At 39.8% G+C, this 24609-nt stretch overlaps 1 protein-coding gene across 1 annotated transcript; it reads right to left on the bottom strand.

The window, feature by feature from the left end:
* Nucleotides 1-4531: 4531 nt before the first annotated feature.
* On the bottom strand, nucleotides 4532-24609 carry LOC125458919 (ubiquitin-like protein 3). The gene is made up of 5 exons (XM_048544757.2): nucleotides 23951-24609; nucleotides 15288-15396; nucleotides 11737-11823; nucleotides 10558-10635; nucleotides 4532-8967 (listed from the first exon to the last, which is right to left on the bottom strand). The coding sequence occupies exons 1-5, from the start codon at nucleotides 23972-23974 to the stop codon at nucleotides 8915-8917; spliced, it is 351 nt and encodes a 116-aa protein (XP_048400714.1). The 5' UTR covers nucleotides 23975-24609; the 3' UTR covers nucleotides 4532-8914.

The raw sequence follows: 24609 nt of genomic DNA on the forward strand, positions 1-24609 counted from the left end.
GGAGATTCAGTTGAGTATTACACTAACTACCAAGTGTAAAAACTACAGATATCACATGGGGTGAAGAATGGTTTCTGTGATCCTAGGGGCCATTGGAGGTAGCAAAGGTGATTCATCCTCAGCGCTGATTTGCTGGGCTACCCTATTCGCTGAGGGTAGGAAAGTTTGTGGAGCCTCCTTCTTCAGCGACTTATCTACTGTTAAAGACCACAGCTAGTGAGAAAAAATAAGTTGATTTTCTCTAATTGAAAACCAAAAGATCTGTGGATGCCATAAGTCAGGAGCAAAAACAGAAGTTGCTGGAAAAGTTCAGCCAGTCTGGCGGCATTTGTGAAGAAAAATACCAGAGTTAATGTTTCAGGTCCAGTGACCCTTTCTCTGAACTGGTTCTGAGGAAGGGTCACCAGACCTGAAACGTTAACTCTTGATGTTTTCTTCACAGATGCTGCCAGACTGGCTGAGTTTTTCCAGCAACTTCTGTATTTGTTCCTGACATTTTCTAAGTTTTACTGAAGAGAAAGCTAAACCATCTACAGTTATACTCTGACCTTAAGATGGAGGTAAGGTCGTTGACAAAAGAACTGAGGATACGCAGGCCTTAGAAACTATCCTGAGGAACCCCTGGACAGATGTCTCAAAGTTGAGTGACTGACCTCAAACAGTACTTTAGTGATGATTGGGAATGGACTTATTGGAAGTATGACTGTTCTGAGGAAGGATCACTGAAACGTTAACTGTGATTTCTGTCCACAGCTGCTGCCAGACCTGCTGAGCTATTCCAGCAATTTCTGCTTTTGTTGTTGGTGGTTAATTGGCTGCATAGGATTTGTTATGCCTTTTGAGTACAGGACATACCTGGACAATTTTCCACATTGTTGTATCAATGCCAGTGTTGTAGGTGCACCAAACAGCTCGGCTAAGGGTGATCTGCTTCTGGAGCACATCTGCAATACTACTGCTGGCATGTTGTCAGGGCCCAGAGCCTTTGTAGTGTTTATTGTTTCCAGTCCTATCTTGATATCAGACGGAGCGAAGAATGTTATCAAGGGACCATTGGAGGAGGCAAAGATGAATCATCGACTTAGCACTTACCTTTTGCGCTGATGTGTTGGGCTTCCCTATCACAGAGTTTGTGCAGTGTCCTCATCCAGTGACTTATCTAAATGCACACCATTCACAACAGGATGTTGCAGGACCGCAGTGCTTAGATCTGATCCATTGGTTATGAAATCACTCAGCCCAGTATCAGTTGCTTATGCTGCTTAGCACAGAAACCATCCTGTTCATCAGGTCAACATTTCATTGTTAGGTATGTCTGGTGCAGTTTCTGGTGTACCCTCCTGCATTTTCCATTTAAGGATGACCTTACTTCAGCAGCACATTGGATAAATCAGAGTGACAAAGATAGCCTATCTATATGCAGGTTAAAATCTGCCGTGTTTGGAGGCATACCATTTTCAAAAGCGCTTATTATTTCTGCCTGGGTGGCCCACGCTACAATGTGATCATTATTTGGAAACCTAAAAATCACATTTACTCTTTCCTGTGTTTCATCTGTACCCAACTGATTCCACATCCTGATTCACAGAATTAAGTTCTTATCGGTCTTATTATACCAATATCATCTTTAGTCAGCAGAGCAGCTCTCTATCTTCCCCTGTTTACTTTTACCTTCCTAAATATAATATACCCTTGAATATTCAGATCTCTGCCTTTGCTAATGTGTAGCCATGTAATGATGGTCAGACCATACAGATTTACTTTTATATTCAGTCAAGAATATCTCATGCATTCAAATGAAGAACCATTAGTTCTTTTTACTATTTTTGTGATCACTAGTATTATCTATTTGTTGTACTCTGGGTTTCTACACTCTATCCCTCCCTGTTGCATTCTGATCAGCATTTCACTTCTTGCTACCTTGTCTTTCCTTATTTTCTCTATCTAATCTTCAGAAACTTGATCCATCATCATCCACAATTCATAGTAAAGTTTCTCTAACTCTGCAGTTTACATGACTATCAAAGGCACTGCATCCATCCCAGTTAAGGCGAAGACTGTCCTACTAATACAGATCTCCCTGTTCCTAGTACTGGGGCCAGTGCCCCACAAAGCAAACATCAATCTTTTGAGTCATGCATTCTTGTCTGTAATTTTATTTAACTTCTGCTACTACGCTCATGGCTTAAGTAATAATGCAGAGATTATCTTGATGTTCCACTTTCTAATTTTGGTCCTGGCTGCTCATACTCACTAGGCAGAACCTTTTTCCTATTGCCAACTACGTCACTGGCACATAATCAGACCAGAACCACTGGATCCACTCCTCACAGCAAGTTCCTTCCCAGCCTTGAGCAAATGGGCTGAACCCTGGCATCACATAGCAACACAGTAGTCTGATAATTTGATCTCATCTTCAGAGAGCTATGCTGTCACCTACTAATATTATATTCCTACCAACTCCCTCATTTGAATGTTTTGCAATGTACACCATGCATCATGTTTATTTTGTTCAGCAATATTACAGCCCTGAATTTTATTGATATAAGATGCAAGAAATTTAAACCTGTAAGACAAGGGCTGATGCTCACCCACCCTCACTGACGCAATCCCCTCACTTGCCTCACTCAGTCACGCCACTCATTTCCCTCACCACAGACCAAATCAGAAGATTATATTCTAAGGGGTGTGACAACCTCCTGAAATAAAGTATCCACCCAAAAAATTCCCTCCCTAAATTGTTATGATGTGTACAGATCAGCACAAATCTCTCTGACTCTGACCCACAGCTCCTCAAGCTGCAAACATTTCTGCTGACACATTTGTCGTGGATCGCACTAGCATCCAAAAACTCCCACATACTAAAGTTGTAGCACTTCCGGGAGTGTAAATGTGGCAGGAACTTACAAAAATTACATTCAGCAGGAAAAGTGAATTGCTAAATAACTACTGGAGCTAAAAGATGCCAAATCCCCTAGTCCGGATGGGCTTAATCCTCGGTACTTGTATGCTGTCGCATACTCATGGATGACCTTGGTCCAATGAGAAAAGGTAATTTTAGTACAGGAGCATGTGTAGGTATAGAGCTGGATGATCACAGCAGTCCAGGCTGCATCAGAGGAGCACGAAAGCTCTTCAGGAGGAGGGTCCAGACTCAAAATATTAGCTTTCCTGCTCCTCTGATGCTGCCTGGACTGCTGTGTTCATCCAGCTCTACACCTTGTTGTCTCAGACTCCAGCATCGGCAGTTCCTACTATCTCTCAGGAGCATGTAGTCTTGTTGAGGGCAGCTATACTTTCCTCAGCAGATGCTGAATTCATCTTACACTTTCTTTTACATCAAGATGATATTCTCCTGGAGAATTCTAACCACATGAACACATCATTTTACTACACTAGGATCTGTTTGCAATGGTTTAATGTGCTGTGGCACAGTGCAAATGTCTTAATATTTTGACAGTTACCAGCCCAAGCTTTAGCCTTGCTGTAGTTAAAATGAGTGGCTTTTTAAAAGCCATGTTATCAGGACTACTTCCTTCATGGTATTGCAGTAGGTTTGCAGCATAATCTGTCCACTTAGCACAAGTATGTTCTAATACATAGCCTGAACCTTACTTTTGAGGGTACCATTTCTGGATGACAAAGTTAAGCTACTTCACATATCTTTACGAAGGTTACATAACATATTAGTGTTTATGTGACATGTTATTTTGACCTAATGTACTCCCTCTGCAGTCATGGACCACGTATCTCCTATTGAACTGTCTGAATTAATCTGTTTAATGGTGGACAGTGATTCATCAGTCTTTCCATATGATATCGCTCCAGTGATTGACTTGTTTCTTGTGTTTCCTTATAGACATACAACTAAATTGTGTTGCACGCAAGTGTATATAATGCTTGCCAAACAAGTGTGGTTGGTTGGAAACATTTTGTCACCCTGCTAGGTAACATCATCAGTGTGCCTCCAGTGAAGCATCGGTGTTCTGTCCTGCTTGTTATTTATATAATGCCTCGATTCATCACACTCTGTTCATATGCAGAAATGAAACTATCGTCAAGGGCACTATTCATATACACAATGTAATTAAAAGGGAGAACAAAGTGCCACATAATGAAAGATGAAGAAATGATTTGGCGGGCTTGGGGGGGGGGGGGGGGGGGGGCGGAGGAGGCAGCTAATTAAAGCAATAAAAGAAGCTGAGTCATACAGACCATACTGTGCCATGTTTGACATGTTGCCATTAGTTAAATCATATCTGGGAGAGTATAGCAAACTGCAGTTACGCTGCAGGTAAGCTGGAAATTGCACATATTGAACACTGGTGAGGATTGATCATTCGCAGCTTTGGTCTATCATGATTTTTGATTGGCTTACAACTGAAAATCTAGTACAGGAGAAAAAAAAACAAACATTAATTAACTCAAATATGCAAGTTTGTGCAGCAGCATGTCTGAAACCAGAAGGTTGGAGTGTCAGCATACAACACAATATAGGTACACACAATTTAAAGAATCTGCAGTACACATTTTACACTGGTTATTATTTCTTTAAATTTTTCATACATTTAAAGAAAATTCAAATGTTTGAATAAGTTTTTTTTAAAATAGCAGGCATAACCAACTCATCTACAGAAATAAAGAACACATTCCTGTACACGTGTTAATTTAGATCATAATTGTTAAAAGCCATACATTATTTGTGATTTAGTTTATTATACAATAGTTCTTTCCCCTACAGTCATTCCATAGTTCAAAGTTACTGATGCAGAAACGGAAGCAGCTTCAACATCTCAGTTTCTGAAACAAGTTTTGACACTTCATCGACCATTGTTACCAGAAAGTGTTCAAAGTTGCAGCCATCTGTCTCTTATGACCTATTTTCTATCTATTAATTGCTGCTGCTGCTGCAGAGTTTGCCATCATCAAAGCATCTTGTTTTTAAAAAGCCACATCATGATTTAACTGGATCAATCTATTTTGAGAGTCAGATGGAACAATGCTGAACAAACAATCCTGAAATTTAATAGGTAATGAATATACATTTATCAATAACAGTCCAGTGGATCAAGGGTATACAAACAAAAAAAAATCAATTTGCTTTTTCTCAGATTCTGAAGAAGTGTGCCTATCAGCATATTTTTAATTTCAGATTCCAAACATGTACAGTTTCTACTTCCTGAATCCTATGAATTCATGCATTGCTGGCAAAGTTAGATACCTATCCTGAATGCCCTTCAGAAGGTTCTGGTAAAAAGCCCAGCTGACCGGTCACGGACTTCACAATTCTTGTCTCAAGTATAATGGGCAAGATCAGATCCAAAACAGACTTCCACTTAACATCACTGAAAAGTGCATCAGAAACTGTATGCTTTCTATCATACAACATAAAAACTGCTAATTCAATCTAGAAAGGGAATAAAAACTAGACACTAATTGACTGTCCTACGTAACTCAAAGATGAACATTTCCTTATTCATTAGGGTGACTCTTTATAAAAATAAATTACATTTAAACAAAAAAAAAATCGCACTGTAAAACAAAAAAAAGCAGTTTGGCAATCTAGACAGAATACATTTCCACTATAAATTTAGAATGAAGCAGTTTCTGCTTCATATTTGTATGAACATGGAGTTAGGGTTTAAAAATCAACTCTGCAAAGTACTCCAGGATATCTAACTCTTCTTTTCGAAATGAGTTCCAGGCACTGAATTTAAAATGATACATTTACACAATCAAGTGAAAAGGCTTCTCACATAATCCATACTTTTAAGACTGACACCAAAATATTAATGTTTCAATTGCATTACCATTGATGCAAAGCGGTATAACAATTTTTGAATTTAAGCTCAAATTAAAATTGAAGCTCAAATTAAAATTGAAGCAACCATCATGTAAATGGGTGGGTTTGGTGACAGGACGCGGAAGGGAAGTGGGGAAATAAGGATTGTTTAAAAAAAAACTCAGGTTGACCGCTTCTATTATGAATAGCAAGACTCCATCTGGGGAAGGATTTGATCACAGATACCAACAAAACTACTGGTGGAACTTTAAATATCAAATCAGGTTAGCAAAGATTACAAATTAGCTGCAGCAGCAAATACAAGCAGATAATTTAAATCACTTTCCCAAAATGTGGTATTCACCTTCTCTTTCATGTAAAATCGATAGCCCACTTGTGAATATGTAAATGTTTCTGCATTTGTAGACAACTTATTGACCATCTAGGATGACAGTCAGATCTATCATTCTTATTTAGAGACATTAATTTAAAGCCTTTTTTAAAAGTTAGAATAGGGTCTAGTTACAGCAATGCAGGTATTAATTTTGCATGGGGTGTGGGTGTTGCCAAGACCTGCATTATTGCCCATCGCTACTGCCCTTGAAGAATTTGTTGACGAATCGTCACCTTAAACAGGTGCAGACCATGCAGTGAAGGTAACCTCTGTTACAAAGATGTTCCAGTATTTCAATTATCACCAATCCTTCTTCACCGAGTCGAAATCATGACATGATGGGAATTGAAAGAAAACTCAGAAGTGACAGGATTCCCACATACCTACTGCACATATCCCTCTAGAAGTAGAGATTCCATTGAGGTTTCTACCGATTACCAGGCAACACTTGTATATTATTCGGCTGTAAGTATGTGCCTTTATTATAATGCAGTCGGAATTAGAAACAGAAAATGAGTGCAGTTCTAAACAACACCCGAGCATCGCCATGATTGGCAACCAATCCACTACATTAAACTCACTCCCTCTACCACCAGCACACAGTAGCAGCAGTCTACAGCATCTATAAATGCATTGCAGCAACTCATGAGAAAGGTCCTTAGACCGCATTTTCCAAACTTGTGACCCCTACCACTTAGAACAAGGGCAGCACGTACATGGAAACACTCACCACTCTGACTTGGAACTATTATCACTGTTCCTTCACAATCATTGAGTCAAAACACTACAACTCTCTCCGTAACAGTACCTGGATCTGATGAACTGTAGCAATTCAAAATGACAGCTGAACACAACTTTCCCAAAAAAAAAGGGGGTTGCACAATAAGTGCTCACATTGCATTTATCATAATGGAAATAACGTCAGACGTCATCTGGAGTACTATTCCAGGCACTGGACTGCACAAAAGTTATTTTAGAACTAAAAAGGGCTACACCATGGATCCACTAGAATGATACCAGGATTTTTAAAAATGTGTTAAATGAAACCATGTTTGGGTTTTTGACTTATGAGTCAAGAGGTAAATCTCGTCAAGCAGTTCTAAAAACTAAAAGTTAGATAAGGTAAATACAAACAGGGCGGGGGGGGGGGCATGGAGCCTAGTACAAGTAGGCATAGTTTTTCAAATTACAGTCAGAATACTTAAAGTCAGGAAGCACTCTTCTACCGAAAAAAAATCACAAAAATCCAGAAACCTTTTGCCCAAAACGTTCATGGGTACTATATTAATTGAAATCATCAAGAATTGGACCAATAACAATTTCTAACAAATGCTTAAGGAATGGATAGAAGGTACATAAACAGATTCGAGGTAGAAATCAGTCACAGTGCGAATGAATAGTGGAACAGAAGGGGATCAAAATGACACTTGCATGTATGATACAGGTTGCACAGAAATGGGCTACGCTGTCCAGCTGCACGGACCGAATAAAAACCTCTTTTCAAGCCCAAGATATACGTAGAAACAGCCTGCACTAAAGTGGCTCATCAAATATCTGGAATGCTGTGACACAGATTCAACTCATTCAAGCTTCTGAATGAGTGTTGTACAGGAGGGAAAAAGACAAGAACAAATCTTTTAATAGGCAAAATAGCAGCAATTTCATTCTGTTGGAAGAACTAACATAGCATTATTTTAAGAACTTCAGACATGTAAACTACAAACCAGAAAAACACTTGTTGGCCCTCAATGAAAACTTCAAACATTGAGCGTCTTCACATGACAGACCAAATCCAAAGTAAAAACTCCTTCTCTACTGTATCAGAGAAAGTATTATTAATAAAAAGGCTTGATATTACTCTACAATGTTCACTTTTTTTTTACAAAGGACCCAATATAAAAAGGACATGCTGAAACAAATGAAAATGTCTATTAATTGATATTTTCACCACAGCTAAACATAACAGCAAGGGTATCCCATATTCCCCAACCAAGGTGACTATAAGCCTACCGTCCGCTTTAAAAAGGTTGGGAGATATCATTATGATTTATACTTAAATTTGTTAGAGATTTTACTTAAAGCAGTCAAAAGTCACCTCAGTGTGTGTCTGAATCAAGGAGGGGAAAAACTGGCAGGCAGGGTTACCTTAAATATCGTTAGTGATGCTGTTTATAAAGTGCTTGACCAGACATCAGGTTATAACGATCAGGTTCAGCTGTGATGCCACAATGGTCAAATAGCCCGTTGATACATAGTGTCAAGACATACACGAGAAAATCTCTAGGACAAGGCACCAGAGAGTGGTTGACACACATGGAGCTGTGTCCAACAAAAGATTAATGCTTCCAAAATGGAAGGGAATAAAATTGTAAAATAGCCAAACTATAGCTTAGAAAAAATAAAAAAGTTAATTATTAGAAAATAAAAATTACAATGGAAAGATTTGGCTCCAATGTAACTGCTGCTTCTGTGTAACGGGAGCACTCCTTTACTTTCTATAGGAGTAGATAAGTTCTTCCTAGACTGTTCTGCCTTGGCAGGATACAAATCCTGGGTGTAATACCATAGTAGAATTCTATGCATTGATGAAGAATACTCTCAAGTTAGTAAGTGACAACTTGCCAGTCAGTTACATCCCAATCTGTTTTACAGGACGATTCTGAGATAATGCTTGCAAATGCTATATAGAAAAAAGATCTTCTTTTGATTTGTAGCCGTGTCGTAAAGGAAAGCAGGTCTCACAATATCACGCAGCAATTGCTTTCACCTGTCTTCTCCCGATTTCTTTGACCTAAACAAAAAAAAAGACAGACAAATCTGTAACAAAAACAGAAAAGGTGACTAAAACAATAATTTAGCCCTATCTTTAAAGATAGATTTTTAGGAAAACTGAAAATCCTATTTGGCTAGATAATGCTTTGCAGGATAATACATAGGGCATTAAAACTTCTTCACTTTTCTTTTATCTTTGCATCGGTCTCAATAGTTTAACTGGGTAAATGTCAAGTGCAACAGTGAACTGCTGGTCTTAACTTGCTGATTTTTAATCTGTCCTGACATGCCTATGACATATCCAATCAGAATGTAATGTCAGCAAATATACACCCAAATTAAGCCTAGATGTTAGGAAATATGGAGATATAGATGAAACAGAAGGGGACAGATATGACAACATGGGGGAGAAAAAGTCATTAAGACTATAAGACCATATGAAATGGGAACCGGAGTAGGGCATATGGCCCTTTCAGCTTGTCCCACCATTCAACAGGATCATGGCTGATCTGAGGATAACAAAGTGTGGAGCTGGATGAACACAGCAGGCCAAGCAGCATCTCAGGAGCACAAAAGCTGACGTTTCGGGCTCAAATGTGTTCATCCAGCTCCACACTTTGTTATCTTGGATTGTCCAGCATCTGCAGTTCCCATTATCATGGCTGATCTGACATTCTTTATATTTTGTATTAACTAACTAACTAGGCAAAAGCAGTACAGTCATTTCAAAACACAGAAGAACATCAAGACTAGCAGCTAAGTAGATTTTGCCTTTGCTAAAATTCTGTCCTATTTCTGGATGTGTTTAAATGGGGGTGGGGGGGTGGTGTGAAAGAGAGGAGGGGGTGGTCCTGCAGGCACACGTCAATTTATACGTTCTGTGGTACGTATAACGTACGTTCTGTGGTAAATGGTAGTGACAGTGATGGATGTGAAAGTTTTATTCAAGCCTTGTTTGGTACTGTAAAAAGTCAGTAACAGCAAAATACACACAGCCACATCACGTGCAATTTCTGCCAATCCTGATACTTCAGCTTGGCCAACTGACCACACAATAAACTTCCTCTCCTCAAATATTATTAACCTTCCCAAATCCCCACAGAGACAAGCTACATGAAAGTTAAATGATAATTTTCCCCTTAAAAATGAAAGGGTTTGCTGGGAGCTAAGTGCCTAAGTTAACACTGATCTAGTCAGAGCTGGAAATCCAGGTGCAAATGCCAAAGTAGGACCACTGTTATAATGGCTTGCAGCAGACAGTCAGTCAGGATTTCCAGTACTTCTAACCTAATGATCACATTTGGCAAGGATACAAGTGTGGGCACTGAGCAACAACAGATTATAGCTTCCATGTAATACTCTCCATGGTTGAGCAACCTGTGAACCTTGTAGATGAGGCTTACATGTAAACAATAATTATTTGAATCCAGACGTTTGTTGGTACCCTGGAATCATGCCTCAACAGGAATTCTGCTTTCAGATAAACAAACATTAAGAATTTATATTATCACTGCCAATTACTATTCTACTGCGAAAAAGGTGTGAAGAAGTACGTAACCACTTCAATAATGTTAGCTCTGAGTACACACATTGCATGACTCAGCCTTACCTTGGGAGTTGGGTTCTGGCAATGTCTCTCTGGCAACTAAGTGCATCACTGTCATCCTTCCAGGAGGAAGCTTCAAAGCTTTGAGAGACAGGACATACGTTTTCAGAATTATATTAACATAACAGACATGCACAAAACCAAAGGCAATCCTGCAAAATTAGTGGGAAGGTAGTATTTCAGTAGGATAAAGGGATATGCACTCTGATTCTGAGATGAGACAAGTAATGCTCTCCAGGGATCTGCAGTGAAAGCCTTAGATTTTCATCATCATCATATTTATCAATTATTTGGAGGAAGTAAGAATATACTGAACTCATATGGATAGAAAATCAGAAAATTACATACAGACATAAGTAAGATTTGGACACACAGAGCAAGGTCATCTAAATTTATTCCCCCACCCCCTTTCTTGCATTTACAGTATTTATCCAACTGATGCACAAGTAGGAAGTGCAGAGAAGCAAACTCATTCAAAATCTGTACGCACAAATCACTAGAAGTCAATTAGATGAAAAGCAATCATGTAAGTTTAATAGACTTTTGGCCATTACCTCAAGAAGACTGAGATACAGTTGTCTAGATCTTTATGTTAGGTACGATACAAATTCATCAGAACAACAGCCAGACTTAGGAAATAAAATCATTTGCATTTCCAGGGGTCTAGAAGATCAACTGTCATCAAAGCACTAAGTTTAAAAAGTACTTGTAGCATAGATGCGGAAAGAGTATTTCATCTTGTGGGGGAAAAAAAACAGAATATAATTTTAAAATTAGAGCCAGGCCATTCAGGAGCGAAACCAAAAAAGATTCTGCACACAAAGGCAGTGGAAGTATAGTATTTCCATCCTCCAAAAGACTGGATGTTAGATTAACTGAAACTTGAGATTGATAGCTTTTGTCAAATAAATTTATTGGTAATAAAAGGCAGATAAAGTAACTGAGGTACAAATCAACCATGATTAAATGAGAACACAAGGTGTTGATTAACATAAAGAGAATATACAGTAAACATACATTAGACCTTTCAGTATTTGATCATCCACTTTCAGAGACTAAGTTGCTGGAAGCATAGAGGTTATATTCACGATTTCCATTAAAATCAATGCTGGAGCAACACATTACCCAAGCTTTCCAAAATCTTTCCATTTCAAAAGTATTCGACAAAGTTTGCCAACTTACCCCCCAAAGTAACATTTCCATGTAAAAACCTTCCTTGGTAAATGAGCCGGAGAATGCTGGGGCTACTGACCTGTTCTTCATCCCAGTCTGCAAATTGAAAAATAAACATCTCAAGAAGTATGCTGTCCAAATACAATACTGCATCCAATACTTAACACTGGAGCATAGTAGTATTTGAAAATGAAGAGCAAAAGTAACAAAATCAAAAACATTCCTTTAGGTAAAGATCAGGGCAAGCACAAAAAAAACCACTCTCTCCACAGTTTCAAAGAAACCTGCCTCAAATTTTCACAACAGGGAAACGGAGGGCGGGGGGGGGGGGGGGGGGGGAAGAGAGGAGGAAATGAATATCGTCAGAAGGGGAAAAAGATATATGTCAGTAGGAGGAATGATTTTATTTTAATTTTTAAAGCACAAGAAGTGGAAAGAAAAAAAGGTGTGGTGGTCAACAAGGAGGGGTGGCATAAAAATGGTACAGCAGTATGTTTTTGTAAAATGATAGGGTAGGCAATGGCCTAGTGGTATTTTTGCTGCATTGTTAATCCAGAGACCCATTTTCTGGGGACCCAGGTTCAAATCCCATCATAGTGCATGGTGGAAATTGAATTCAATAAAAATCTGGAATTATGGGTCTAATTAATGCCATGAATCCATTGTCGATTGTAGTGAACCAGATGGGTGTTTCTGAATGTCCTTTAGGAAAGCAAACTGCCATCTTTACCTGATCTGGCCTACATATGATACCAGACCCAAAGCAATGTGGGTGACTCTTGACTATCCTCTGGGCAATTTGGGATGAGCAATAAATGCCGGCCTAACCAGCAATGCCCTCATCCTATAAACAGTTATGAAAGAAAAAGCCTTCTGATTCTTCAGTACAATTGTCAGCCATGGATATAGGAAGATCCCAAGTCTGATTACTACTTAAAATCACTTTGTAATGACCCTGGGTATTAATTACATATTGACCAAAAAGGAGGTAGGACTCAAAATTGTGTTTGGCTGTTTCTGCCCAATACTCTACCACACATTTCTCTTCACCACCCTGAACCACACACACACACAGGCAGGGCTCTGAAGAATCAGTCCACATTTTGCCTTTGTGGAGATCCCAATGGAGAAACCGTAACCCAAAAAAAATTACAGAACATCCCACCTAAAAATGACTACACTGTCAACAAAGGTTCACTCTTAAGTCTTGCTTTAATTACTGGGCCGGAGTTGTGTAAACAGGAATTAATAGGCAAATAATACTGGGTGGCTCGGTGGTTAGCGCTGCAGCCTCACAGCACCAGGGACCCAGGTTCAATTCCAGCCTCGGGTGACTGTGCAAACTCCACACAGACATTCTCCCAGTGTCTGCATGGGTTTCCTCCCACAGTCCAAAGATGTGCAGGCTAGGTGGATTGGCCATAGTGTTCAGGGGTGTGCAGGCTAGGTGGGATGCTTCAAGGGGCAGTGTGGACTTGTTTGGCGGGGGTGGGGGCAAAGGCCTGTTTCCACACTGTAGGGAATATAATCTAATGGTGGTTATATTCATAGAGAGAGTTAGATTTCCAGACCTGCTTTTAAAATTCTTTTCACAGAATGTGGGTGTCACTGGCTCAGCCAGCATTCATTGCTCATCCCTAAATTGGCCAGTTGAGTCAATCGCATTGTTGTGGATCTGGAGTCACATATCAGTCAGACCAGCTGAGGATGGCTTATTTCCTTCCCAGAAGGACATTAGTGAGCCAGATGTGTTTTCTGACTATTGACGATGGTTTTTAAATGAGTAGGTTTTTAATTGTAGATATTTTAATTGAATGCAAATTCCACCATCTGCCATTGTGAAATACAAACCTGGGTCCCCAGAACATTTGCTGTAATCTAGCCATTGTCTCCCCAGCTAATAACATCTGTTGAGGTTGGGGTTTATAAGTAGGAAAATCATGCCATAACTGCAGAGTATTGTTGATACAGCACCTGGTGTACAGTGTACAGCTTTGATCCCTGGATTTAAGAAAGATGTACTGGCATTGGAAGCAGTTCAGAAAATATTTATTAGGCTGATCAGAAACAAAAGCAGAAACTGCTGAAAAATTCAGCAGATCCGACAACATTTGCGAAAAGAAAGCAGACATTTTGGGTCAGCTGACCCTTTTTCAGAGCAGACCCAAAACATTAACTCTGCTTTCTCTCCACAGATGCTGCCAAACCTGCTGAGTTTTTCCAGTAATTTCTGCTTTTGTTTTCTGCCTCTGATTTCCAGCATCTGCAGTTTTATGTGCTTTTTTACTATTAGGCTGATGCTGGAGATGAAGGGGTTGACTTATCAAGAACAGCTAAACAGCTCAGGCCCTCAGTAGGGCTCAGAAGATCAAGAGGTAGTGATCTTATTGAAACATAGAAGATTCAGAGGAGGTTAGACAGGGTCAATGCTGAGAAGAGGTTTCCACTAGTAGGGGAAATCTTGAATCAGGGGACATGCATTCCCAAATATCCCCTATAACCATTCCCTTGCTTAATAAGAATCTTTATTCTTCTACTTAAAAATATTCAAAGCCTCTGCTTCTATCATATTTTAAAGGATTACAGTTCCAAAGACTAAATCCTCAGAAAACATTTTGCCTTATCTATTCAAAATATCCTTTCCATTCTACTCTGTCAAGACCATTCAGGATTTTAAATATTTCAAACAAGTCAATTCTGACTTTAAACTTTAGAAGATGAACCTTGGCTATCTAAGATTTCTTTGCAAGACTACCATTCCGGGTATTAATCTTGTAAACTCTCTATGAATCGCTTCCAATGTATTAACATAATTTCTTATATAATGAAACTAATACCATACACAATGCTCCAGATGTGGTCTTTTCATTGCCCTGTATAACAGAAGCATAACCTCACCCCAACCTTTGCATTAAATTTCCTTCACTATAAAATGATGACATTCTATTAGCTTCCTGAAAAGGAGTCTTAAAATTATTAAAAATGGAATAGAATTTCTAATATTTTATACATTTCTGTAAAGTGAATAAATCGAAACTAATCTTTCAATGAGATTTTTACACCGGGATATTTGTGGTTATATTCAGGGTTTCTCTCAAAAATCTGTAAATTTCTACCTCAAGCCTGAAACACATTATTTTGAATTAATGACGCATTTAACACTTCCCTCTCTCTTCCTTAGAATCTCAGAATAATGAGATCTTTAACCTACTAGGTTTTGCCTTTTCTTTTATGAAACTCAAATGTCATCAAACCAGCATCTTCCGAATTTTGCCTCCCCACCCCGCCAATTAGTTGTAACCTCGGCTTTCAATATTGTCCCTTCAGTTTGGTTGCTTAGCTTGAAATCATCAAGATAAAACTCAAAATTCTGAACCAAAAAAAACTGCATTAAAAAAGCAACAAGTTATTTCAAAGTAACAAATTATCTGATGTTCTAGTTTTGCTCCCATGGTTCAGGATTTCATTCCAAGTTAGAACCAAAATCCTGTGAAATGCACTCCCTGGAAACATAATACATATATTATCACAAATACCTGCAAAATGCCGAGAACACTTACCCATGGGCCAGTTTTCATAAACATATTTGGCAATATCTGCAGCAGAATCATTCGGTGAAAACATAAACTCTTGCGTCTTCCCACTAACTAGAATAAGGCGCAGGTTTACCTGTAGACAATAGAAATGAGAGAAAATGAATCTGTGGCCAAATACAGAACAAAAAAAAGCATCCAGTACTACTCAAACAAATCTCCCTCTGAGACCACAGGAGACTGCAGGCCTCAAAACATTTCAGCAAGATTCATCTTGGACAAAAAAGTGACCAGCTGAAAAAACAAAAACAAAATTCTCACCTGACATCCACACAGCTCAGAGTACTTAGCTGCATAATCCAGTGCAATTAAATTGCACAAAATTATGGTATTTTAAACTAGAAGTTAGCTAATCTGTGTGGGTGATGTAGTTGATTTGCAATTGTTTTCAGTGGAGTGAGCCATGAATCGATGACAGTGGTGCTTGGATGGGGTCAAGAGAAGGAGATGGTAATTGAAATAGATAGCAAGGCTTTCTCTTGGATAGTCACCGGAAATGTGTATTTATAGATGACAGGGAAGAGAAGAATCAGTCATAAATGCTTCCCAGCACAGCGGTTAGGTAACCTGATGTGTTAAATAGCTACTACACAACACAGTTACAGTACTGCATACGTCAGTGGCAAGAAAAAGTGCTTTTGAGCAGAGTCTAAGTGCAATTCACAGAATAGATTTTCCAGGCTAACTACAAAAGAATGTTTGCACTCTTTAAATGTGGCTCGAGAAAAAAAAACTCAGGTGACGTGGTCGTTATTACTTTTCGGACAAACTGGCAATGCTTGTAAAATATTAATGGCTTCTATAGAGTTCTGCTGAAAACAAAATACTAGAGGGCTGACAAAAAAAGAGCTTTGGTGATCCTTGTAATTGTACAAGGGAGCAATTTTCCACTATGGAAATAAAAAAAACACAAGATAGATACAAATCAAAGACAAAAGTTGAAAATCCATATTTGGCTACCTTGGAACCTTCTGTTTTGCAAAAATTCATGGGATGGGGTATTGCTGACACTGGGACAGCATTTATGCCCTAGTTACCATTGAAGGAGGTGCACTGCCTTCTTAAACCACTGCAGCCCATTTGGTGTAATAGATCCATCATGCCATTTGGGAGTCGCAGGATTCTGGGCTAGTAATACAGCTCGAGACAGTTGGGGTAGAGGAACACCTCCCGAAAATATCTTGGAGCAGAGATAACCAACTTCCAACCATAATCATCCTTCGTGCCAAAGCTTTCTCATACAATTTCCATTTTTGTCTGAGCTTCTTGATGTGACACTTGGTCAAGTGCAGCCTTCATGTCAACCACAGTCACTGTCACCTTACCACACCACTGGAATTCAGCTTCTTTGACTGTTTGGACCAAGACTGTACTGAGGTCAGGAGCTGAATGGCACTGGTGGAACTCACACTGGGCATCAGTGAGCAGGTTATTGCTGAGCATGTGCTGCTGGATAGCACTGTTGATAGCTCATTCCATCACTTAACTGATTAATGACAGAAGACAGCGCACGACACACACACCTGGGCAATTATCCTTATCGTCAGGTAGGTGCCAGTGTTGTAGTTGTACTGGAACAGCTTGGCTGGGATTGTAGCATGTTTTGGAGCTTCATGTGGAGTGCATCAAATTGGGTGAAGACTGGTACATGATGCTGGGCTCCTCTTGAGAAGGCAGAGATGGATCATCTGCTCAGCCCTTCTGGTCGAAGGTTTGACGAATGCTTCAGTCTTATATCTTGCACCAAAGTGCTGGGCTCTCCCATCACTAATGATGGGAATGCTTGTGAAATGTCCTCCTCCAGAGTTTAGTTGTTCACCATGCACTACTGGATGTAGCTGAACTGTACAGCTTAAATTGGATCCATTGGTTGTGGAAATCATATCTTCCTATCACTTCCTCTTATGCTAGTTGCCATGCTAGTCATCCTGGACATACCTAAAAAATGAGGTGTCTACCTGGTGAAGTGTATGTATGGCACTGTGCCTGGCATGCCCTCCATTCCCTGGTTCTTCCCCGAACAAGGGTAGATAACTTGATTATAATGGTAGAGTGGCAAAGGCGCAGTGCATGACACTGCAGATTGTATTGGAGGACAACTCTGCTGTTGACAGCATAGACTGCCTTGTGAATGCCCAGTCGCATCAATGTCTGTCCCATTTAGCAGAGTGATGGCAACATGTAGCACAATGGCAGAGATTCTCAATTTAAAGGTGAGGCTTCAGCTCCGCAACAGCGTACAGTGGTCACTCTTACCAATACTGACAGATGCATCTGTGGCAGGCAGAATGTTAAGAGGAGATCAAAGTTTGTCCTTCTCTCTTGTTGGTTCCCTCACCACCTGCCACAAATCTAGTCTAGTAGCAATGTTCAATATTAGTGCTGCTGCTGAGCTACTGTTGGTGGTAGATCCACGGTGCGGCTTGCTAGACCAAGTGAAGTACCACCAATTCATGAGTGGAGGGAGGATGGTACATGTTAATTATCATGACATTTTCTGGCCCATGTTTATCCGCTTCTATGAGACTACACACTGTACCGCATCAATGTTGAGGAAAACAAGGGCAACTCCCTCATGAATGTTTACCACTGTGCCACTACCTCTGCTTGGACTGTCCTGCCACTGTGTCAAGACATATCCAGGGATGGTGATGGTAGCATGCAGGACATTGTCTGTAAAAGATATGATTCTGTGGGTATAACTACTCCTCAGCTAGTCTGAGAGAGTTCTCCCAATTTTGCCACCAATCACCTCTCAAATGTTAGGGATGGACTTTGTTGGTTCGACAGGGCTGTGCTTGTCATTGTCTTCTTCAGTGCTTAGGTAGATGCCAAGTGGTCTGTCAGGTTTCATTTTTTTTCCCTTTAAAAAAAACTTTATCATGATTGTTAATTGCTTTTGAGATGGCCTTGCAAGTTAAATCACATTTGTCTGGTGTCACAGGAGTCACATTAGGGAAAGGATTAAAAAAAGGCATTAGTGAACCAGACAGACTTTCCAATAATTGACAAATGGTTTCTTAATTCCAGATTGTTTTTTGTTTTAAAAACATTGAATTCCAATTCATCTACCATGGTAGGATTTAAACCCAGGTCTCCAGATTACCTTCCGATAAAGTGTACACTAAAAATTAAGGCATTGGATGCTATATTGAAACAACTGCAGATATTCCACCAGCAGCACCACTTACAGTGTAAAGACAGTTTTTTTTCAGGATTAGAAGTTTGGGATACAAAGTACAAAGGATGACAATGTGTAAAGTAGACAAGTGAAAAATGCAAGAGAAGTATAGATTAAAAAAGTTATAGAGCTAAGCAACTGACTGGTGCCATTCATTACAGACAGCCACAAAAGCAAAGTATCTCAGAACAATAGGTACAAGCAAAGTCAAAGTCAGAGTTCATTCCATTGGTCCTTGCAGAGCCATCTGTTACAGCCAGACAAGGGATACTCTCAGACTGGAATACAATTACACATTTGGAGTGAAAAATGGAACAGCAATAAATGAAGAAACACAGCTAGCATTTTAATTAAAAGCAATATCAAACAGCACAAACACACACTAGCACACGACAAGTCAAGTTTTAAAAAGTTGTAGTAGGTTAGATGTAAATGAGAAACCACACAACCGCACATAATCACACATCAGTCTGCAAACAGGGATGAGAGAAAAATGAAATGAGCATAAAGTGTTGACAAAAAGGACAAAATGTCATTCAATTTAGTTAGCAAAATGGACAATATGGCAGCTAAGGAAATTAAAATGCTCATTAACAGAACTAACCCACTGAGAGAGAAAATTTAATCAAAAACTCAATTACATTCCAAAAAGTAACCATAAAATACACTAAAACCTGAAATGTCATGAATGGCCAACTAATGATTCCACATACAAACCAATCACCGCATCCCTCCCCTCACTGCCCCCCTCACAAGAATAGCTGTAAATATTCTGATCAATGCCAATGACATTGTCCAGACACTGCACAACAATGGCCCTTCAAAAGAAGTGAGACAGAATAGTCCCTTTGCTCATGACAATATTTTTTTAAGAAAAAGAAAGCTTTTGGTTGTACTCCTGGTTTATAGACGATGTTTCCTTTACATTACAAGAATAATATTAATGTAGATTTGAACTGCTGTTGTAGTTGCAATCGAGCACAAAAAAAGGTAACATAAATGTGATAAATTTGGATTGCATCAGAATAAAAGGCAGTGATACTGAAGGTTCCAACTGGCACGGCTGGACTGCCCACTGAAATCCTCAGCACATACAAATAAGACTTCTAACCTTACAATTTAAAAAAAGTTAGACACTTCGGAAGATGTGCTGCTCCCAAAGCTCTGATTTCTTCTTGTAATCTGATCCAAAATTAAATCTCAGAGTTGGTCTCAAAGACAAAACAGAGAAGAGAATAGCTGGAATGATTAAATATCATGTTTACAGTGCTGAAAGTATGAGCTCCCTCTTCACCATTACTCTTTGTTAGTTACATCAGCAATCTGGAAACCGAGTATAAGCTTGACATCCTTTATTACTTTAATATATTCCTGATTACACTATAAAGACAATGATTAATGATAAAACTCTAGGACCACAGTTTTATAAGTCTTGCCAGGACATATAGCAGCACTTGTAGTTGATGGCATAAGAGATTCAATGCTTTAATTTCACCTTGTAAAATGATGTGTAGCTGCTGGCCAACATTCTGGCAGCTCTTGCTATCCTCAGTGCATCCTCCAAATGCAGTTCAAATATGGAATGCTTATTTATCACCCAGAGATTGCTTTGCCCACTTCTGACCCAATTTAACAAGATATAATGGGCTCTGGAATCAGGGGTGCAGACTTCCAGGGCCACCTCTGACTGACAGTATGTTACCACCAGTAAGATAAAAACTTACCAAGGGATGACAAATATAGGCAACTGGCATTTGGCTGACAGCTATGATTCTGAGCATATGATGACCAAGACAGACTTCTGCTCAACTCTGACAGGTCTCTCAACTTTGGCACAAGTAGCTAAGATGCAAAGGACATTGTCTCTGTCGTATCTGATAGCCTACTTGTGCTTGTGTCAGAATCAAATGCCAAGGTTGATGCAGAGTTTTTAAGTTATGCTTAGTTGCATGTCCCCAGATCCTGTCCGATGTTGACAAGTCACTAGCTCAAAGAGTGGTGGACATACTATCACTTCCCTGGATTAGAGAAGGATCAGCAAATCAAGAAGCTCAACACCATAAATAACAGCCCAATAGATTGATACACCATCCACTATTTCAGTGGCAGTGGAGTTTCTCACCTACAAGATGCATGCAGCAACGCACCATGGCTCCTCCAACAGAACAATCCAAACCTACAGTGCTTTGACCAGCTCCATCAATTATGGGATCACTTAGTTCTGTTTCTAGCATTTTTCTTCTACTGTTTAATATGCATAGTAGCTTTGTGCTGTGGATTTATTAGTTTGACACACCCAATGCTGTTCCTGGCTCCTCCCATATTCCTCAGCTGAGCCAGAATCAGATCTACTGCTGGATGGCAATGGTAGAGTGAAGTTTACAGATTGTGAAAATTCTGCTGTTGCTGATATGTCTCAAATTCCCAATTTTGAGCTGCGAGATATACTCCGAATCGGTCTCATTTAGTACAATGCCATGCTATCTTCAGTACGAAGACTGGAATTCATCTCTGCAATGACAATGTGGTGGGAATTCTTACGAATACCACCATGGACAGGTGCATCCGTAGCAGATAAAGCATTGAGGACAATGACATATATATGTTCCTTTGCTGCCTTTCTCACCCTCTGCTGCAGGACTGAGTAGCAGCCATCTTTTTATGGTTTAGTAACTTCGGTCAGTACTAGTGCTACAGAGCACCTTGTGTTAGCTAAACCGGAAGACGCATGTCTAGCGTACATTGTCTTTGTTAACCTCTGTGCTACATCCAAGTAATAATCATAATGGAAGAGCATCATTTCATTAGTAGAAGTAGGGCCATAGTTGGTAACTGGCAGTTGGTTTCCTCATTCATGTTTCACCCAATGCCATGATGTATCATGGAATCCAAAGTCTAGTTAAGAATTCCCCAGCCACTACTTTTAACTATATGCCTCCGGTGGGCTGTCCTACTAGTCAGGGTAGGGTGGAACATGGGTTGCAAAATATGATTCAGAGAGTATGGCTATAACAGGCTGTTGTTCAACATCACTGTGGAACGGCTCATCCAACTGTGGCACAAGCCACCCGATGTTACTGATTGGAAGTTTGCTACGTTGATTGGGGCAGAACATGCCTCTCATTAGTGCATATGCTAACGTCAGGTGATACAAGGCAAACAAAATGCTGGGGAAATGCGGCAGGTTTGGCACATCAATGCAGACAAAACAAAGTCAATGTTTTAAGTCCAATATGATTTTAGTTCTGAACAGTCTTTTCAGATTTGAAAACCTTACTGTTTCTCTCTCCACAGTTTATAATTTTGGACTACTTTGTATCAACAGCTTGTATTTGTATGATCTTATGTCTTTACTAGGTGTCCCAAAATGCTTTAAAGCAAAAGTTGAACCATGCAAGGTATTTTAGGGCAGATGATCAAAAGCTAGGCAATAGACAATTCTGACTTTGAGCATGGGTTAAAAATGAATATCAGAGAGAGCCACAGGCTACAGAACAATACAGGGGCAGAGAGGGGTATGGAGATATTCAAAAGCATGAAAAAGTGAATTTTATAATTGTGACACTGCTTAACCAAGAGACAATACTGGCCACAAGATGGGTTCTTGATTACCTCAAGTTCATATCAGACAGAATAGGAGCAAGGAGTGAGGTGGAATAGACAGGGCTAGAAGTAACAGAGGCACTGTTTAGGATTTCAGGGCAGACAGATTGTAGTCAACTAACTTTGGCTCAAAGACGGTAATAGCTGATCTTAGTGATGGCACGTGAGGGGTTGGAAGCACAACTTGAGTTTAAAATGACACCAAAGTTATTAAGGATCTAATTCAGTCTCACAGGTTGCTGGAAAAAGACAGTATCAACAGCTAAGGAACAGAGTTTGCAGAATGAATTGAAGGTTATGGTCTCAATTTTACCAATATTTAGTTCAGTACTCAGTGAGCATGAGACAAGTAGTTGATAATTTAACAGAAGACAAAGGATCCAAGAAAGGAGATGGTAAGTTAGAGCCAGATTCACCCATCTTCTGATCAGAGATGCAATATGTTGCAACAAGTGGTTATCTCATCCATTCAATCCAAATACATGTCTCTATTCACGATATGCTATCTCCCCATACCATCCTCGATCCTTTGCCATGTTCCTTTCCATGCATGTTTTGCCACTCTCGTCCACACATTCCAACTGTCATTTCACTCCTGTTGAGTACCTTGACTTTCCTCCAACAAGTGTATAAGGTGCTCAGCATTCGTTATCTAATTGCACAAAGATAAATGACATCCAGGCTTCAACTAAAAAGGGCAAGGATACAATCTATCGCCACCAGAAAGGACTGAATCGCATGCTGTTGGTGTTAATCCAGCCATCCAACTACTTTGCCAAACCACCCACCTCCTCAGGAATTACCCTGCAGTCCAAATAAAGATTGGAATGCATCCAGTGTATCAGTGGTTTAGCTATCCATCACACAGTTTGGATTACATTAAACTATTAGGCCTATTTCCTTTGCAAAAGTTGCCAGCTACACTAGGAGTAATCAAAGTTGATAAATAACCACCATCTTCCTTTCTCCAATATCAACTATCACATTTGTCACTTTTGCCCTCAGAGGACAAGCAGTTTATAATTTTTCACACAAAAAACGCATCAGTACCATCTATTACTTCTATGCCCCCAGAAAGCCATATCTCCACTAATTGCTATATTGAATTTAGAATTAGAAATAGGTTTATTGTCAAACATACTCATCAGTGCAGTGACAAGTTTACAAAGTCACCACTCATGGCACCATCTTGGGTACAAATGTACTTACATACAGAATCTTAGGAATAAGTTAGAAAACTAAAGAGAAAAAAAAAAGGTTCAGCATCAGATTCTGCTTCCAGTTTTGGTTTATAGATTTACTTCCTTCTTCCATTTGACCTCTCTATCACTGTTAGCAATTTCTTGCCAAGTACCCAGTTTCACATGCTCATGCACACTGTAAGTGACTTCCTCCACTCAGCCTCAGAGATAGAACAAAATTGCCTATTGTTACATCTTCCTATACTCTGCTTTAAACAAACAAACAGCCACCAAGTCATTCAATTCTACAAGGTCACCATCTCACTTAGACCCACACATTTCCTTCCAGTGATGTCAGACTCCTTGTTCAACATCCAGTCAAAAGAACTTCCAAATTTCATGGTTGCACAATGGGCAACCAAAGCTATTGTTTTCAGTTTCACACATTTATTATTGTATCTGGTCTTCCTCTCCAGATGCTGTCAATGGCTGAACCATAAATACTCAAAAACTCAAACATGCAAATTATTTCCAAGGGCAGCTGTTGATCCAACCCAACAGCATGAGTGCCTTCAAACAACAAACCAAAGTAAGTTTATCAAATCTGAAAATAAAACAAAACTGACAATTAGTCAACCAAGTTAAAACTATAAACAGCAACCCACCTTATCATTAGATGTAGAAGCCATCCTGGAGACGTTTGTTACTTAAATATAGCACCCAATATCTAACTTTGATTTTATTTTCTTTGGAGGGAGGGGAACGGCTAAAAGACGAGGGTCTTTATTCGGAACAGGGAGGGGCCTCCAAGATTTGAAAGGAGTCCAGACTTGGGGAGGCACAGAATCCGCAGTTGCCCGCAGTCTCTCACTCTGAAAGGCCAATTTGTGGGCAGGTGCTCTGCCCTGACATTGGAAACAACCTGCCGATCGCCGCCAGGAATTCCCAGATTTCGATCTCCTCCTTTTACAGTAAGAGGCGTTGGCAGTGAATTGCGAAAAACACCTTATCATTAGGTATTGGTATAAGGAGGTGAGGAGTTAGCCTGGCCTGGGGGCTGTGTCCTATCGCATCCCGCACTGATACAAGCCCCTTCCTCAGAGTAGCCTTCCCGCTGCCCCCCTCCCCGAGCCCCGGCCGGCGAACAACCTCTCACCACTTCATCCTGATAACAAAACCTGTCGCTAGCTGATAACTGTCCCGCACAATTAATGGGAGTCAGATTTAAAACCGTTCACCCTCTATAAACTGAGCTACAAATGAGCCATGACCACAGCTTCACCTTAGCTTATGATTATAACCGGCACCCAGCAACATGGCGCCC

This window comes from Stegostoma tigrinum, chromosome 15 (genome assembly GCF_030684315.1).
Source record: "Stegostoma tigrinum isolate sSteTig4 chromosome 15, sSteTig4.hap1, whole genome shotgun sequence".
NCBI classification, from domain to species: domain Eukaryota; kingdom Metazoa; phylum Chordata; class Chondrichthyes; order Orectolobiformes; family Stegostomatidae; genus Stegostoma; species Stegostoma tigrinum.